This window comes from Sceloporus occidentalis, unplaced genomic scaffold, assembly GCF_023333645.1.
Source record: "Sceloporus occidentalis isolate IW3139 unplaced genomic scaffold, rSceOcc1.0.p SCAF_4, whole genome shotgun sequence".
NCBI lineage: Eukaryota > Metazoa > Chordata > Lepidosauria > Squamata > Phrynosomatidae > Sceloporus > Sceloporus occidentalis.
In genome coordinates, this window is record NW_028316984.1 from 174,134,628 (window position 1) to 174,150,460 (window position 15,833).

General features: G+C 38.9%; 1 protein-coding gene across 2 annotated transcripts in view; it reads right to left on the minus strand.

Moving 5' to 3' along the window:
- Positions 1-15,833, minus strand: part of LOC149315027 (echinoderm microtubule-associated protein-like 5) — a 139,124-nt gene that overhangs the window by 104,405 nt on the left and 18,886 nt on the right. For both annotated transcript variants that reach the window (XM_089522366.1, XM_089522365.1), the window contains exons 2-4: positions 14,434-14,593; positions 7,746-7,844; positions 4,741-4,809 (exon numbers count right to left, since the gene is read on the minus strand). In XM_089522366.1, the coding sequence (XP_089378492.1) occupies positions 4,741-4,809; positions 7,746-7,844; positions 14,434-14,593 (328 nt within the window). The remainder of the gene's footprint in view (positions 1-4,740; positions 4,810-7,745; positions 7,845-14,433; positions 14,594-15,833) is intronic.

Sequence of the window (15,833 nt, forward strand, 5' to 3'; positions counted from 1 at the left end):
AAAGGCAATCTTCACATATATGGTACCTGTATCTAGAGAAGCCTCACATCTGTCCTCCCTTCACACAACACAACTCAAGTGGAATTTATTTCACTAAATCAATAACAATGGTAAAAATTCAACTAAATTAAGGTTCAGATCATTCTTAAGTCCTGTCTCTATTCCCATTTACAATATTTACAACACCTGCAGGGTTGGGTGTGTCTCTATAGGTCCCACTCCCTGCACTGTCCCAGTTCTATCACTTCTTGCCTGCACAGCAGAGGAATCTTTTTTTCAAAACACTTCCATTCAAGCTTTCACCCTTAGACTACCCTACATTCCTATCCTCTTTCCAGTGAAGCCAAGCAAGGTTCTGCTCCAAAAGTTACATTGCTACTCCAGTTCTTCCCAGCTGTCAAAGGCTCCAGACTTGTTTGCAAACAAAGAAAAGACAAGCTCCATATGCTAAAAGATGATCGACTGTTTATTAGTGTTTAAAAAGCCCAATACGTTTTGGTCACACTAGGCCTTTGTCAGGAACTGAAAACAAATATAAATGCAATACAGTGCACCCGCGTTATACGCGGGCACATTTTACGCAGCTTCCAGCATACACTGGAAGCCGTGCCGGAAGGAAGGGAGGTGTGCACCGGAAAGAAACAATGACATGCGCTCCGTGGCATGCACCGCAGCAAGCCCCATTCATTTGAATGGGGCTTGAGCATCCGCGTTTTTTTCCCTTACGCGGGGGGTGTCTCCCCGGAGTGGATCCCCCGTGTAAGGGAAGGGAGGACTGTATATATACAGTTGTATATTTGTTAATGTAATTGTTTATGTAATTGTTTGTGCATTTTTGTAAACCACTTTGATCTGTTGGAAAAGTGGTATATAAATAAAAAAATTTATTATTATTATATTGGTACTTCACAAATTACAAATCCCAGGATTCTGGAGAATGGAGCCATAACAAAGTGGTGTTAAACTGCATTATTTCCATAGTGTAGATGCACCCTGAATCTCCTTCATCAGATGCAGGTAGGCCCAGACAATGTTTATACTACAGACTTGTTTCTCTCAGTTAGTCTCATGGCTATGTCTTTGAACACTGCTACCAGGAAGTAGCAGCTTTGGACTACTTCTGAACCCAGGATTATAGCTGAAAGTGCCAAGATTTGAAAGTCCATTTTAAATTCTTGTTTAAAACTGACTTCTAATTCTGACTCATAATTCATCTGTTGGAGTGAAGGATGGTACAAAGCAGGGACAAGCCAGTCTGACTTAATATGATATCCAAAAAAGAGAGTCATGAGTAAGTGGTATACTTTAACATTTTTATATAATTTAGAACAGATACCACTGTTTAAAATTTATTTAAACATAAATTTAATAAAATATCAATTTAATTAAAAGTTTTAATTTTAAAAGTGATATAGCCATTTTAGTCTTTTTCATTTAGTCTTCAACATCAATTGCATCTGAAGGAAGGGACTGACATTCACAAAGCTCATGCTAAAATAATTCAATTAGTCTTAACAGTACTATGTTTAATGCATAACTTTTCTTAAGTTGAATAATGGTGAGCCACGGGGGTGGGGTGGTGCTTTCTATATTTTAATACAAATGAGATGGTAAGCAGCAATTAGTCTAATGGAAGCCATTAAACTAAGCATTAAGCAGTCTCATAAAACAAATTTGCTAAAATAGACACTACTGTGCAATATACTGAAAGAGATATTTTCCGGAAGTTCAGCATATAGATGAAACGGGTCATCATCCATTTTACCATGTGCAAACATAATTATTAAAGTCAGAAAGAAAAAACAAGAAGAAGGCTGAGTAAGGCTAGGGGGAAAAACTCTATCTTGCCTATTTTTCAAATTTAAAAACAGTAAAACACTACAACAAAGTCTGAGCCAGTGTGATGTAATGGTTTTATCATAGGACTAGGACTCTCAAGATCAGGGTTCAGTTCCATGGAAACCAACTGGATGGCCTTGGGCAAGTCACAATTTTCAAGCCCAGAAAACCCTATGATAAATTTGCCTTAGGGTTGCCATAAGTTGGAAACAACTTGACTAAACACAACAACAACAAAATCTACCATAGATAGAGCTCTCTCTAGCACCCTATTAACAGAAACAATTTACTAAGAGATTAAATTATAAATGTTTGGCAGCTTTATGAAAACATAGGGGGAAGAAAGTATTCAGCTGTGCTAGGGCAGAGCTCCTTAGGAAATCAGGATAATAAAGAAGACATTTTGAGAAGTTTAATTTTCTTCTTTAAAAGTTGTAAATATTAAGCTTCTCTTAAATAACAATAACCTGATAATATTAAAATCTGGAAAATGTGACGTCAAAACCTTTCACGGCCAGTTTTCTGTGGGTTTTTTGGGCTGTGTGGCTATGTTCTGGAATAATTTATCCAAACACAGACACTCCACATACTTTCATGCCATCACCCTCTGAAGATGCCAGCCACAGATGCAGATGAAACATCAGGTATAAATTATTCCAGAATGCAGCCACAGCCAGAAAAACCCACAGAAAACTCTGGGAAATGTTGATAATTAGCAATAAGCTAATTACAGCAGCAACAACAAAAAAAGCGAGAAAGCATTATTTTCGTTAGGTTTTTAATTGATAGAAGATGATACTCAGGCCATACTTCTCAACAGAAATTCACACCTTCAAACCAAAGACTTCAATGGCTGAAGGTAATTTGTGGACATTGACTCTCCTGTCGCTAATTCTGCCTATCTGGATATAAATAGCATAACAAGGGCTTCTATATTATACTGCCCCAGCTATCTAGCCTTTTCCCAACAATGAGCATGAGATATGACTAATAGGTTACCTCAGCTAGCAGTAAGAAATCCTTCAATGCAGCATGTCTTAACTGCAGTATTACCTTGAAGACAAAAAGGTTTTTTTTCTTCCATATGGAGAATATCAGTCACTGAACCACTGCTTGCTTTTGCAATTAAAAGCAGGTTAGCTCAAGCTACAGGAGAATTTAACAGGAATGTATCCTTATTAATTCAAGATCTGTAGCATTAACCATTCAGTAGCTTTTTGTATCTTGACTGCCTCCATTAGTTAATGATCAAATGTAACTAGGCTAAGTGGGGGTGCATTTGTTGTTGACTACAGTCCAAAGGTGGTCAGTGATCCTTCCTGACCTCAATTACAGTCTTTAGTGCTCAATTTTCAGGAACGTTTTCTCCAGGCACCATGTACACTATCTAATTGTTGTTTCAAACTGCATGTTTCCAGTTTATTCTAAGAAGGAAATAGATTAGAAAAGAATTTTGTATGAAAACATTACACTCTATTATTTAGAATGGCTTACTGAAAGAGGTACATCTAGACCAAACAATAACTAGTTTTAGGTACACAGCAAAGCATTGTTGGCTGTGAGATCCGATTATCTTGGATGAATTGCCCCCCCATAGCACTCCCACGCACTGTATGTAATGCATAGCTTTTCCTTTGTAAATCCAGGAGATGGAGGCATGAGTATGTAAAATGCATGTATATTTATTAGGAAGCTTCAGCACACATAATGGCATTAAAATGGCAACTTGGCATTTGATGAACTGCTATGATATTGGAAACCCACTGACCACTGCACATACTTATATGCCTCCAGTTTCCACCCTGAACACACTATGAGATCCATAAGCTACAGCCAAACCCTCTGATACAATCACATCTGCTCGGAGCCACAAATTCATGCAATTATAACAAGCATTCCTCAAACTACAGTACCAACCACATGAAGTAAGAAAACAGATGAACAAAGCAATACGTATGGCCAGGACTAATCTATTACAGAACAGACTGAGGACAGAAAATGACAGAACTTCACTAGTGGTCACATGCAACTTCCAACTGAGACAACCCAGATCTATCATCAATGAATTATAACCTATTCTGGACAATAATATTGTCCTCTCAAGGACTCTTGGTGGCAGGTATTTACTCGCCTACAACAGCCTCCAAATCTCAAAGTTACTTACTTACAGGAGGGCACACAACACAGATGTAGACAAGTTCTTGCCACAAACCCAGATGTCAATTCTGCCCACACATCTATTCAGGGAATGTCATGACAGGATCTAATGATATCGCCCACAATATTAGAGGGACTTTCTCTTGCTCATTTTCCAATGTGATACATGCTTACTTTGTTAGCAGTACCCTTCTGTACTCCTCAATGGGCAAACAGGCCAATCTTTACACTGGAACATATACACAAGTGCCAGTCCATCAATAGTGGGTTGCACAGAGACAATGGTTTCCTGGCACACTGCACACATAAAACTTGCTAGCTCCCCAGCTCTCCTGACCAGTTCATCAGGTCTCCTTTCTGGTTCCCATACTACATTCTAATACTCCCACCACCATTCCTGTGGTTATCTACTCACCTTGGCTTTAGGCAATAACCTTCCTTCTGACTTATCTCCCAATAACCACCCTTAAAACTGAATTTGTCACTTCCTCTCTGTAGCCGCAAGTTTTGCATTTCTATTGCCTTTTTTACACACAGGCTGCTTATATCAGTCTGTCCCTGGACCATCTACTTCAGGCATTTGAGGAAGCAGACTTGTCTACAAAAGCTCATGCTGCCAAATTCTTTCTTTCAATTAGTCTCAAGGGCGCTACAAGATCCTTTTACATACTACTTCAGAGTATAAGGTTGTTTAATTGTTTGAAAAGGAAAAAAACAGAAAAGATATGCAAACATATGTCTTACCTTAATGTGTTTTACACCACAGCTGACAAGTTTGTTTGGTTGGTACAAGTCCCAAGAAATATCAAATATCTGGGGAAATTGAAGGTGAAAAGATCATAGTTGTTTTTTGAAAAGGACTTTTCAATTAAACTCAAAACTATGTATGAAAAGAAAAAGATGAAAAATTTCCATTCAATTAACAAAAACATCATGCTTATCAATACAAATAAAAGAAAAACTTAACTAGAAAAAATTTCAATTCATTAAATTATTCCTAGATTGATTTAAAATATTCAGAGTAGCTGAGAGACTTATTGTACAAGCTCTATTCTCAATCATACACAATTGAAACGTAGGCGTTTATCACACAGGGGGAAATTGGAAATTTAAATGGGGTTTATCCTGTGAAAATTGTGCAATTACTTTTAAAGCGCGATTAAGATTTTCACACACATTGGTCATTATTCCGGGAATAACTAGATAACAACCGGGTAAAAAACAGCAACAAATCACTCACAGGATTTTCCTGTGAATGATTTGTTGCTGTTTATCACCTGGTTATTCCTGGGTTAATGTCTCTTTAATCACTTTTGATCATGACATCATGTTAAAACTTTTATTGCGAATGCGAGATTTTCATGGGATAAACCCTGTTTACACTTCCAATTGTTCCTGTGTGATAAGCTCCGTAGAGTTGATACAACGCTTGACACTGAAGCTTTTAAATATAAACCAGTCATCCTTTCTTAGATATTCCTACCTACAAGGTTGTTGGAAGGCTAAAGCAAAGTGATTAAATATGCCTTCCTGAGCAATTTGAAGAAGTTTGACATAAAAGCAATTATACACATTACTTAACTTGAACTTTCACCTTAAAGGTATTTGTGGAGATATTACTCTCCTGACTCCTCTGAAATGTATTTCAGGGTCACAGGACACCTTATAAAAAGGAGATAGGATCTTTTAAAAGGTATAGGGCCTGTCCCCTTCCCACTCGAACTATGCAGTGCCATCTGTTGACATGTTTTGATAGTGTGGCATATGTTGATTGGGATTAGGTATAGGAACACTCTCTAGGTGAGAGCTGGGAAACTAAAGGCAGGATCCAACTGAAGGTTGGACCTCAAAAAGACAATATGGGAACTGCAGTTGTTACTGGGCAAGTAAGAGGTACATAGCAGATGTCTTCAAAAGCTGGGGAAATATAAAAAGCCAGGCTGAGAGCCAGAGATATAAGAGAGGGGTAACACAAATGTCAGGATGGTCCATGCTATAGTATTCCCCATTTCTATATATGGTTGTGAAAGCTGGACAGTGAAGAAAGCTGACAGGAAAAAAAATCAAGTCATTTGTAGTGCATTGCTGGAGAAGAATTCTGTAGATACTGTGGAGTACTAAAAAGACAAACAATTTGATCCTAGAGCAAATAAAGCCTTAACTACCCCTAGAAGCCAATATACACAATTGGAATGAGACTTTTTTTGCACCATACTTTGGACGCATCATAACAAGATGGGATTCACTAGAAAAGACAATTATGCTTGGCAAGCTAGAGGGTAGTAGGAATAGAGGAAAAGCACATTCCATATGGACAGACACAGCCTTGAGCCTGCAAGTCCTGAGCAGGGCTGTTGATGATAGGTTGCCTTGGAGGTCTCTCATTCATAGAGTCACCATACAATGAAGTAGACGTGATAGCAGTTAACAACAACAACAACAATAACAACAGGGAGAAAGAGGACTAGTGATGGTATGTGTGATGGTTTGCATATCCGCTTTGTCCCTGTGTTTTTTTTTTTTAAATATTGCTGTTAAGGAGAGACAAAATATTTATTTCATTTAATTTCTATGCCACCTTTCTCCTGCAAAGGGATCCAACAAAGTGGAACTAAAAAGAGGTTAATCTCTTGATGGTGGTGCTGGTTTTGTTTGTTTGTTTGTTTCAACAGCTTCCTTTTTGTGAAAAATTTAAAAAAAGGATTAGGGAATATATTCTTCTATAATATGAACAGAATGTTTAAATGTACTTGCTAAAACAGAGTATACATCTTTACTGCCCCAAAATAATTTCTAAAAACTGTGTAAGAAGACTGTGTAAATAGACTTTTAAGATGACAGTTAAAGCAGTTTCAAACTGGATGATTTCTGCAGTGTGTTCTGGACCTCAGCTTGCTTTTCTCATTTTTTTAAAAATGGGAATGTGTTATGTCTGCTGAATACTACAGAGAACCAGTGAAGACAAAATAATTTCCCCTGTTCTGTGTATGTTGATATTTTCTCTTGTTTTTACTGCTTCTCAAACTGGCAAAACCAAAGAAATTGATTATAGTTCAGGATTTTGTCGCTCCATTTGTAACCATTTTTAAAGTTCAAGTTGTAATTATATTCTGAATAAAATTTATTTTTAATATGTCAAACATGGTATTTTTATGTCAAACTAAGGTGCTTTACAGACCGCCCAAAAGGGCGGTCTGCCGGCGCGGGTGTTTGTTGCGTCAGGGAACCGCAGCGGACAAACCACGTGATTCCCTGGTGCAGCAAAAAGAACCCACAAAAAGCGGGTTCTTTTTGCGATGTAGAAATGCCGCAAGGCGCCAATGGCGCACTTGTGGCATCATTTCCACGTAGCGACATGGCAGCGCCCATGTAGAATGGGCGCCGCCATTTTGTACGTGATTGGCACGTACTAGGGTTAGGGGCATCCAGAAAGGACGCCCCTTTCTAACCCTAGTACGTGCCGAGCACATACTTTTTGGCGGTCTGGAACCCACCTAAGTTTTGGATAATGCATTTTATGTTCCTAAACGAACAAAGTGACTTTCAATAAAGAGTACAAATACTTGATTTTTCCATTTTTCTGAAAAGGCTGCTATTTTAAAAAGAAAACAAAAACAAAACCAGTTTTCCCTCCCATGGCTTTAAAGTCTCCAAAAATTTTAGACCTTTAATAAAGAACTGTTTTATTATGCAGAGGTTCTAACAAATAAAAGTTTCATCTGTACTCCTGTTTTTAAAATTATACCTACCCTGTCTGTATGACCAGGAGCCATAGATAACATTTTTCCTTTTCTCCAGTCCCACACACAGATTGTATTTTTTGAATCCAAACCAACTGAAAGCAAACGCTGAAAGTTTTCAAAATATTAAAAGAGAATTATAAAATATATTATTCAAAGCAGGAAATTACTTGCACTTTCTGACAAACAAAAAATGACTAGATAAGAAGATAACAGGCATTTTAAAAGGCAAAGCAGACACTACATTATTCTTGAAAATATATCTCAGGATTCAAAGGAACACATGTAGAAAACTGTACTTCTGTTCTGGGGTTCCCTTTCTTTTGAAATTATCTGCCACACTTTGCAGTTGAGAGGGACATCACTAACCTCTGATGCAAAGCAAGGAGGTGGAAAGAGGGAAAAAAGCAAAGTGCTAATATGTCGTGGTACACAAATAATACACTTTGGTAACTACAATCAAAAATAATCATACAGTATTCTCTCTTCAGCAGCATAGTTTGAAAGAAGCAGAGTTTGAAAGAAGTTTGAAACTATCATTGGGCCCATACAGACATCAGGGACATAGCCAGGATTTTGGGAAAGGGGGTGGGGCAGACTAAGTGCCACCATTATAATGCGGCTTGGGCGTGGCGGCGCGGCAGCATGCACCATTCATTGTATCTAACGGAAGGGGGGGTCCCCCCTCCTTGGCTACGTCCCTGCAGACAGGCCAAAATAAAGCTGCTTTGGGTCACTTTGGAGGTATGCTGTTTAAATGACACACACATCTTAAGAGGCCAGAAGCTGCGCCAAAGCTGCGCTCCAGTTCTTGGAACTGAAGAATGGCTTTGGTGCAGCTTCTGGCCTCTTACATACATACATACATCATTTAAATAACATACCTCCAAAGTGACCCGAAGCAGCTTTATTTTGGTCTGTCTGTACAGGCTCATTAAGAAGGAAGTTGACTAGATTTAATCTGATCTGTCGCTGGTATGAGTGTCATATTAAACCACAGTTAATGTACCTGAGGTAAGGTTGCACAAAATTGCTCCAGGAAGGAAGGCAGAACATGGATGTAAATTTAGTCTAAAATTTTAAAGACTCCTCTATATGGATGTATTGTACAGTGAGGCATCGTATGGTATGTGCAGGAGAGGCACCTCACCCCGAAAATGTTGTCCTTGGGCTGCATGCCACCCATTGATGTATCCACCCTTGCCTCTGAGATAAATGCTTTGTATGCCAGAGAGACTCCCGATCCCCACCTCTAGAGAACAGGACGAACATTTTCAGGACCAAGGCAGAGAAAATGAATTCTATAACACAACTTTTAAAAGCCTGAATGCCTTATGCTATGTGGACATTGGCATGCCTCTCTAGTTTGCTTTTATAAAACTTTCTTTCCATATACATCAAATGTGTCCCATAAAGTTCTTGTTGGTCCTGTGTTGTTTTTTTTTAAATAACTTCTGTATATAAAGTAACCATTTCCCATGGTGCACTGAAGGAGTCTAAATGTTAATGGAGTTGCATGCAGGTTCAGACATATGCTAGGTAATAGGAATGCTCATGAGAGCCAGCATGGTGGAGTTATTTGAGTGTTGTCCTAGAACTCTGGGAGACCAGGGTTTGAATCCCCACTCAGCCATGGAAACCCATTGTGTGACCTTGAACAAATGACATTGACCCATACAATTGTGCTGAAGGAGCTACAAATGCCTAGTGCAGTGTTCTCTCTAGAAATCTCTAGGTCTTTCAGTACGATTTTTGGTTAAAGTTGATCATAGAGTTGCGCTGAAGGACCTAGATATTCCTTGAGTGAACATATTAATAAAATCCGTAAATAATCAAAGCCGCAAAAGTCAAAGCCACAGATGTGGAGGGATGAGTGTATAAGACAAGGCATATATTTTCAGGATATGAAAATATTTCCTTACCTCATTGTTTAATTTCTTCATGAACTTCTATGCCAGTCCAAATGTTTGCATATAGATCCGTTCCTGCCAAGCAGATGGAAACAGTATACAAATCCTTTTTGGTAATGTCATTTTCTGTATACAAAGGGCCTGCTAATTCTTTAAATTCCCACAAAAAACAGCCTATACATCCTTTATGAATTAGCTTTATTAACTTAAAATGCAACTCTCATGTTTTCTACACAGAGTCTGGCATAGAGAATCTTAAAGAAAAAATGGCGGGGAAGAACAAAACTCCCCAGTTCCTTATTGATCCTCTAGGTCAGTCCAGAAACTGTCAATCTTTCAAAGCATTATTCCATACCACAAACTTAGGAATACTAACTTCCAGTTCCCTGAAAAGTCCCCCTTCTAAACTACTCTATACATTAACTTTATTATTTAGGAAATGCATGAAGCAAAATCAAATATTTGTTTACAATTGTAAATTATCAGTCAAAATATGTATGCTCAAAATTATTCCAATCACTCCAATCACATATAGCATTTCAGTTACTCATATTTTCAAAGCATTTCCCTTTCGTTGTCCCCTTATTCTTCTACAGACAGCAGTAATTGAGCTTACTGTGCAAGCAATCCCTTTGTGTACAGCAAATGACATCAGATCTGAACTCTTCAATCTGTTGTTTAGTTTATCCCATACCCAAATATCTGGACTGGCATAGAGGATCTCAGAGAATAACACACAGGAACATAAAAGCATAAAATCAGATCTACTGGATCAAACCGAGTGTCAATGGAGTCTATTACTGAACCCTGAGATCTTCAAATAAATATAAATATTTAAATAAATAAAAATTTCCCCACAGTTGCCAAACATTTGATTCCAGAAAGCCTATAAGCATGGCATAATAAACTAGTACTAGCCTTTCAATAAACAGTACTCTTGAAAACAAGTGCCTTTAGCACATGCATTAATCTACCACTGATTTATAGCTTTATTTTCTTAAATGTATTTGTAATGCTTAGCTTGGTTCTAAACACCAGTGTAGCATAGAACGAGTGTGGTGTTGTGGTTTGAGTGTAGGATTAGGACTCCAGAAGACCAGGGTCCAAATCTGCACACCAGGGGCGTCACTAGCTATAGTGTCACCCAGTGCAGGGGGCTGCCCCAACCCGTCCCACTAACTCACTCATCTGCCCCCCGCTCTCTGGGCGCTCAGAGGTTCGGTATCCAGCCAGACTCTGTAACGATTGCTGGATGGTGTTGGTGGCAGCAGTGGACTCCCTTGACTCTCCTTTCCAGGGTGGCCAGACAAGTGAAGCAGTGGGAGGGAACAGAAGGGGAATGTTCACCCCTCCTGTTCCTCTGTTGCCAGACACAAAAAGCCTACAACCGAGCAGCTAGGAAGGACATGCATTTGCCCCTTGGTTGCTAGGCTTTCTCCCCAAGGAGGAAGTCAGGTAACGGAGCAGTTAGGAAGAGTGCACATTCACCTCTACCTTCTTCCATCCTCTCCTGCCCACCTCTCCAAGGCTGCTGGCAAGTGAGGCAGTGAAAGAGGACAAAGGGGGCACTGCCCCTCGTCCTTTGCTGTGTTGGCTTCCTCCTTGCAGAGAGAGCCAGAGCAGCAGAAAAGGGGGGGGGGGGGTTGGACTCCAGGTATGCACAAACACATACACCAAAGGGGAAAGAGGATCCAAACAGATGTCACTCCTGCTCTGAGGTGTCACTGGATGTGGCACATCCACCCACTGCATGCCCCCAGTGATGCCACTGCTCCACACAACCAGTAAAGGCCAAGTTACATGCTCCCTCAGAGGAGAAAAATGGCAAACCTCCTCTCAATAAATTTTGCCAAGAAAACTCCATGGCAGGTTCAGCCTGGAGTCACCATAAATCAGAAATTACTTGAAGGCACATAATAACAATAATGCATATATTGCTTGGTAATATTACTTCATTGTAAGGCTATGTTTCATTGATTTTACCTACTGCAAAATAAATGTCATCATACTGGAAACTAGAAAGTACTCAGCTTGTTGGAGGTAATTGGCTTACACTTTGTAAAGTACTTAGGGACTGCTAGTTCACTGATGAGTGGTACAGAAATGTACTTCCTATTGCTATTGCTATAAAACAAAACACTATCCTGATGATTTATCACAAGTTCCATCAGCCTAAATATGAGGAGGTTTGACCCAATATGCATCATTCTATGTTTATTGATAACCGAATCACAGTTGGAGGGATTCTTTTTGGCCTCTTTGCGGTCCACTTTGGTTTGGACCACTTTGAATAATTTGGTATTACCTATAGAGGTGGTGAGCTCACTGCTCAATCCTTACTCCAAAGCATCTATGTACTGTTGTTAGTCGTTTCTGACTTATGGGAACCCTATGGGAACCCTATCATGGGGTTTTCTGGCAAGATTTGTTCAAAAGGAGGTTGGCTATTGCCTTCCTCTGAGGCTAAGAATGTGTGAGTTGCCCAGGGTCACCCAACAGGTTTCCCTGGCTGCTCAGGGATTCAAACCCGTCTCCAGAGCTGTACTGCATTTATAGACAGCCTCACTATATACAGGTTGCTGGCAATTATTACTTGTTCATTGTGAGAACTAGCCATTTATTTCTAGTGACTGCTTCCTGCTCTTTAACCACTTACTAATTCTTAGGAGGATCCACTCTCCTGTTCCATAACTGCTACATTTATTCAGGTGTAATTACTAAAGAGTGTCTTCCAAACGCTTTTTGAAAATCCAAATACACATTCTCTATTAGACTGCACATATTTATTGACACTTTTAAAAAGTGGCAATATTTACCTCTGCAGAAGCCATGGTGGTTCTCCTTGGTAAAGCTATTCTATATGTTTATTAATTTTATCTACCTCTCACTGATTTTCAGTTAACCTGAGATATTGAATAGGGAAATATTACCATTGAAAATCCATACCTGAGTCCTTAAACAGCAAATATGTAACTGTGCCAAAGTAAATTTATAAAAATTAGAAGTATTGTAACTAATCTCAATCAGAAGACCGCAGGTGTCAAGCAAAAATAGCACTTTTTAATAGTTCAATAAATGACTGTCAAATGGCTAAATCCAAAGTGTTTGGTCTAGAGCAGGCACATTATAAATAAAGGTAAAGGTAAAGGTATTCCCTGTTGACAAGGTTGTGAAGTCATATCCAACCATAGGAGGAGGTGCTCATCTCTGTTACTAAGCCAAACAGCCACCATTGTCAGAGACTAATCTATGATCATGTAGTCAGCATGATTGCAAGAACACTGTTTACCTTCCCACTAAAGTGGTACCTATTTATCTACCTGCATTTGCATGCTTTCAAACTGCTAAATTGGCAGAAGCTGGGACTAGTGACAGGAGCTCATCCCATCATGCGGCACCTGGGCCTCGAACTAACTCATGAGATTTAATTAATTATGACTAACATATTCCATTCATTTCAGTGGGTCTGCTCCAGATAGGAATGAATTGGATTGGAACAGATGGTATGTTATGTAGCATCTTACAGGAGGCTGGACTGGGGGAATGGCATAGACTCACATATACTGACCCTACTTCCAATCTGTATGTGTTGGCTACATCTTCTGAACAGAGACCACTCCGTTCATGTTTTCTCTGTCCAAAGATTTCTGGCCAGTCTTACCCTCTAGGGCCAGCAGGGGTAATCCCATTCCCCATCTACATGGTGTTTTCTGCATGGTCTGATTCTCTAACATAGGGGGTATATGACATAGCCTCTCACTTTCCTGCCAGATGAGAGTGATAGAAATAGCAGGTGCTACTAGTGCATCAATTATTGTTGGTTCACATATGGGAAATGGTCTTTACATATATTTCAATAAATTGTTTAAATACTTTTTTAAAAAAAAAGTACAACACTGGTAGACGTTCTTCTTTTGATTTGTTTTGTTTATAATTAGAGACAACTACATAAGTCTTTTTTCTCCATCTTCCCTGTGGGCCCAGAGCATTACTCACTGCACAACTGGAAATGAAGTCACGTAACTTATGGTTTAATATTTTTGTCCAAAAAAGCAGACTTCCAATTTGTTGTTGTGACATTTTTTTATGTGGGGGAGGTTTCCTTTATTATGATTCCCTTCATCAGGACTTTAACTACTCACTTTGGGCCTAAGCAGCTGGATAGATTACCATGAGCCAAGCTCATGGTACTGTGTCCCTGGTTCTGACCTAGGTCAGCTCCTGGGCCATGGTGGCAACAGGTAGGTGTTCACACACCTGCCCGCCACCACGCCATCGAGTTGCTGCGACCACTTCCTCTTATAGCTTCTTTTTTTACAAGTTTTCAAGGACATCCTGTAATGCACGCACATCTGTTATTAGTAATCATTTATGTGAATGGTTGACTGCCATACCACAGTCTTAAACCTGTGTTTCCTTTACAGATAAGACTGTACTGATGAAGAAGTACATACAGTCATGTTTATTGTTGAACCATGCCAAAAAATGTTTGTTGCTTCAGAAGGCTTGGAATACTTCTGCAATCCCCAGCTTTTCCAGCAAAGAGAGACAGCTGGTGTGAAAACTGAGTTACCTCACAGATGCTATTTGCCTGTAAATGTTACAAAGTAAGATGCAACCTACATATTTATTTATCTTTTATTAGCAATTAGTTTTCTCTATGTGACTGTGCCTTGATTTTTTGGATTTTTTTTTAAAAAAGAAGCAGAGTTAATTTATAATCTACAGATGTGTCTATGCCAAACGACTTACAGCAAATGTATTTATCGTACAGCAATGAAACATACCTGACCATCTACATCAAATGCCAAGCAAGCTATACCATGCGTATGAACGTCTTTCATTATTGATATAGTCTGCACAGTGTACGAGTCCCAAACACAGATATACGGCTCTTTCCCAACTTGACCTGTTGCCACCAATACTCGCTCAGGATGCAATGCAAGACTTGGAGAAAAGAAACACAGGGAAAAGTTAAACTTAGAAGTAGCAGCCTTCTGTATCATTCAACTTTTAAAACATATTTTGATATATTGGTATAACATTGTACTGAACATTTACTCATCAAGTTAATAAATACTGTGATTTTCAGTTTCTTTTACCTGTATTCAGAAATGGAGCATGAGTTTTATCATGGGCTTAACAATGGCAAAATCAAATACAGAGGAATGGAAGAGACAACATCTATAAACCTATACAGAAAATGCTCACATATAAAAGTAGAACAGGAGCAAAAAGAGTTTGGTGCATATAATAGGATTTTTATCTTCTCATAACATCTATTGCTCCCCCTCCCTCATCTGCTTTAAAGGGTCCACCAATCGACTGGAGGAGATTTTTAGGGGTACCTATGAGGTACTTACTAAATTGGCAAAGGGGAATTATCTCCTGCCTATTTTGTTTTCATTTTGTTTAGCCTCATGGGAGAGGCTAAGTAAAAACAGCCCTAAAGAAGTGGAAAAGTAAAGAGAGAGAGAGAGAACCAGGTCACTAGAGCTCTGACAGCTTTAGTTGTCATTTTCTTTCTCTTACTTGTTTTGCTTAGAGTTCTAATAGAAATCTAAAGTTAGAACAAAAAACTAATTGCAACGATGACTAACTAATGAGGGAGAATTTCTAAGCAATAAAACCCTCAGCCCTGGTGAATAACAACCTGTGAGAATCAAATAGGAATGAAAGGGAAAAAACATAAATTAGCTGGCATCTATAATTAAAATATAAGCAGAATACATGACCCAGTTCGATGAATAGGCAGATGGCCTTTTTGAAGCCTCTGGGCAAGATCATACTCAACCTAAGTGTTGTTTTTTTTAAAAAAAAAACCCTCTCACAGTAGAAAATCAACACAAACAAGGTATTTTTAAGGAGATGGCTTATACTTTCACAGTTTCCACCCTAGCCTAAGACATTATTTAATATACATTATAATTTTCTTACCTTTTAAATATTTGACAGTAGTTACAAAAGGTAATAGGTCAAGTGACTAAAATCATAGAGGCACAGAACTTCTTGTCCACTGCCTCAAAGGCAAGAACCTACAAACATCATCCTTCTACAGATTAAATGCATGATAAATTACAATATTCCACAAGCTTATAAAAGGAGTGAATTTTAGCAAACAAAATGGAACATACTAGTGGTGCCCAAGGAATAGACTGAAAAACAGATGAGTCAAGCAAATCAGCCA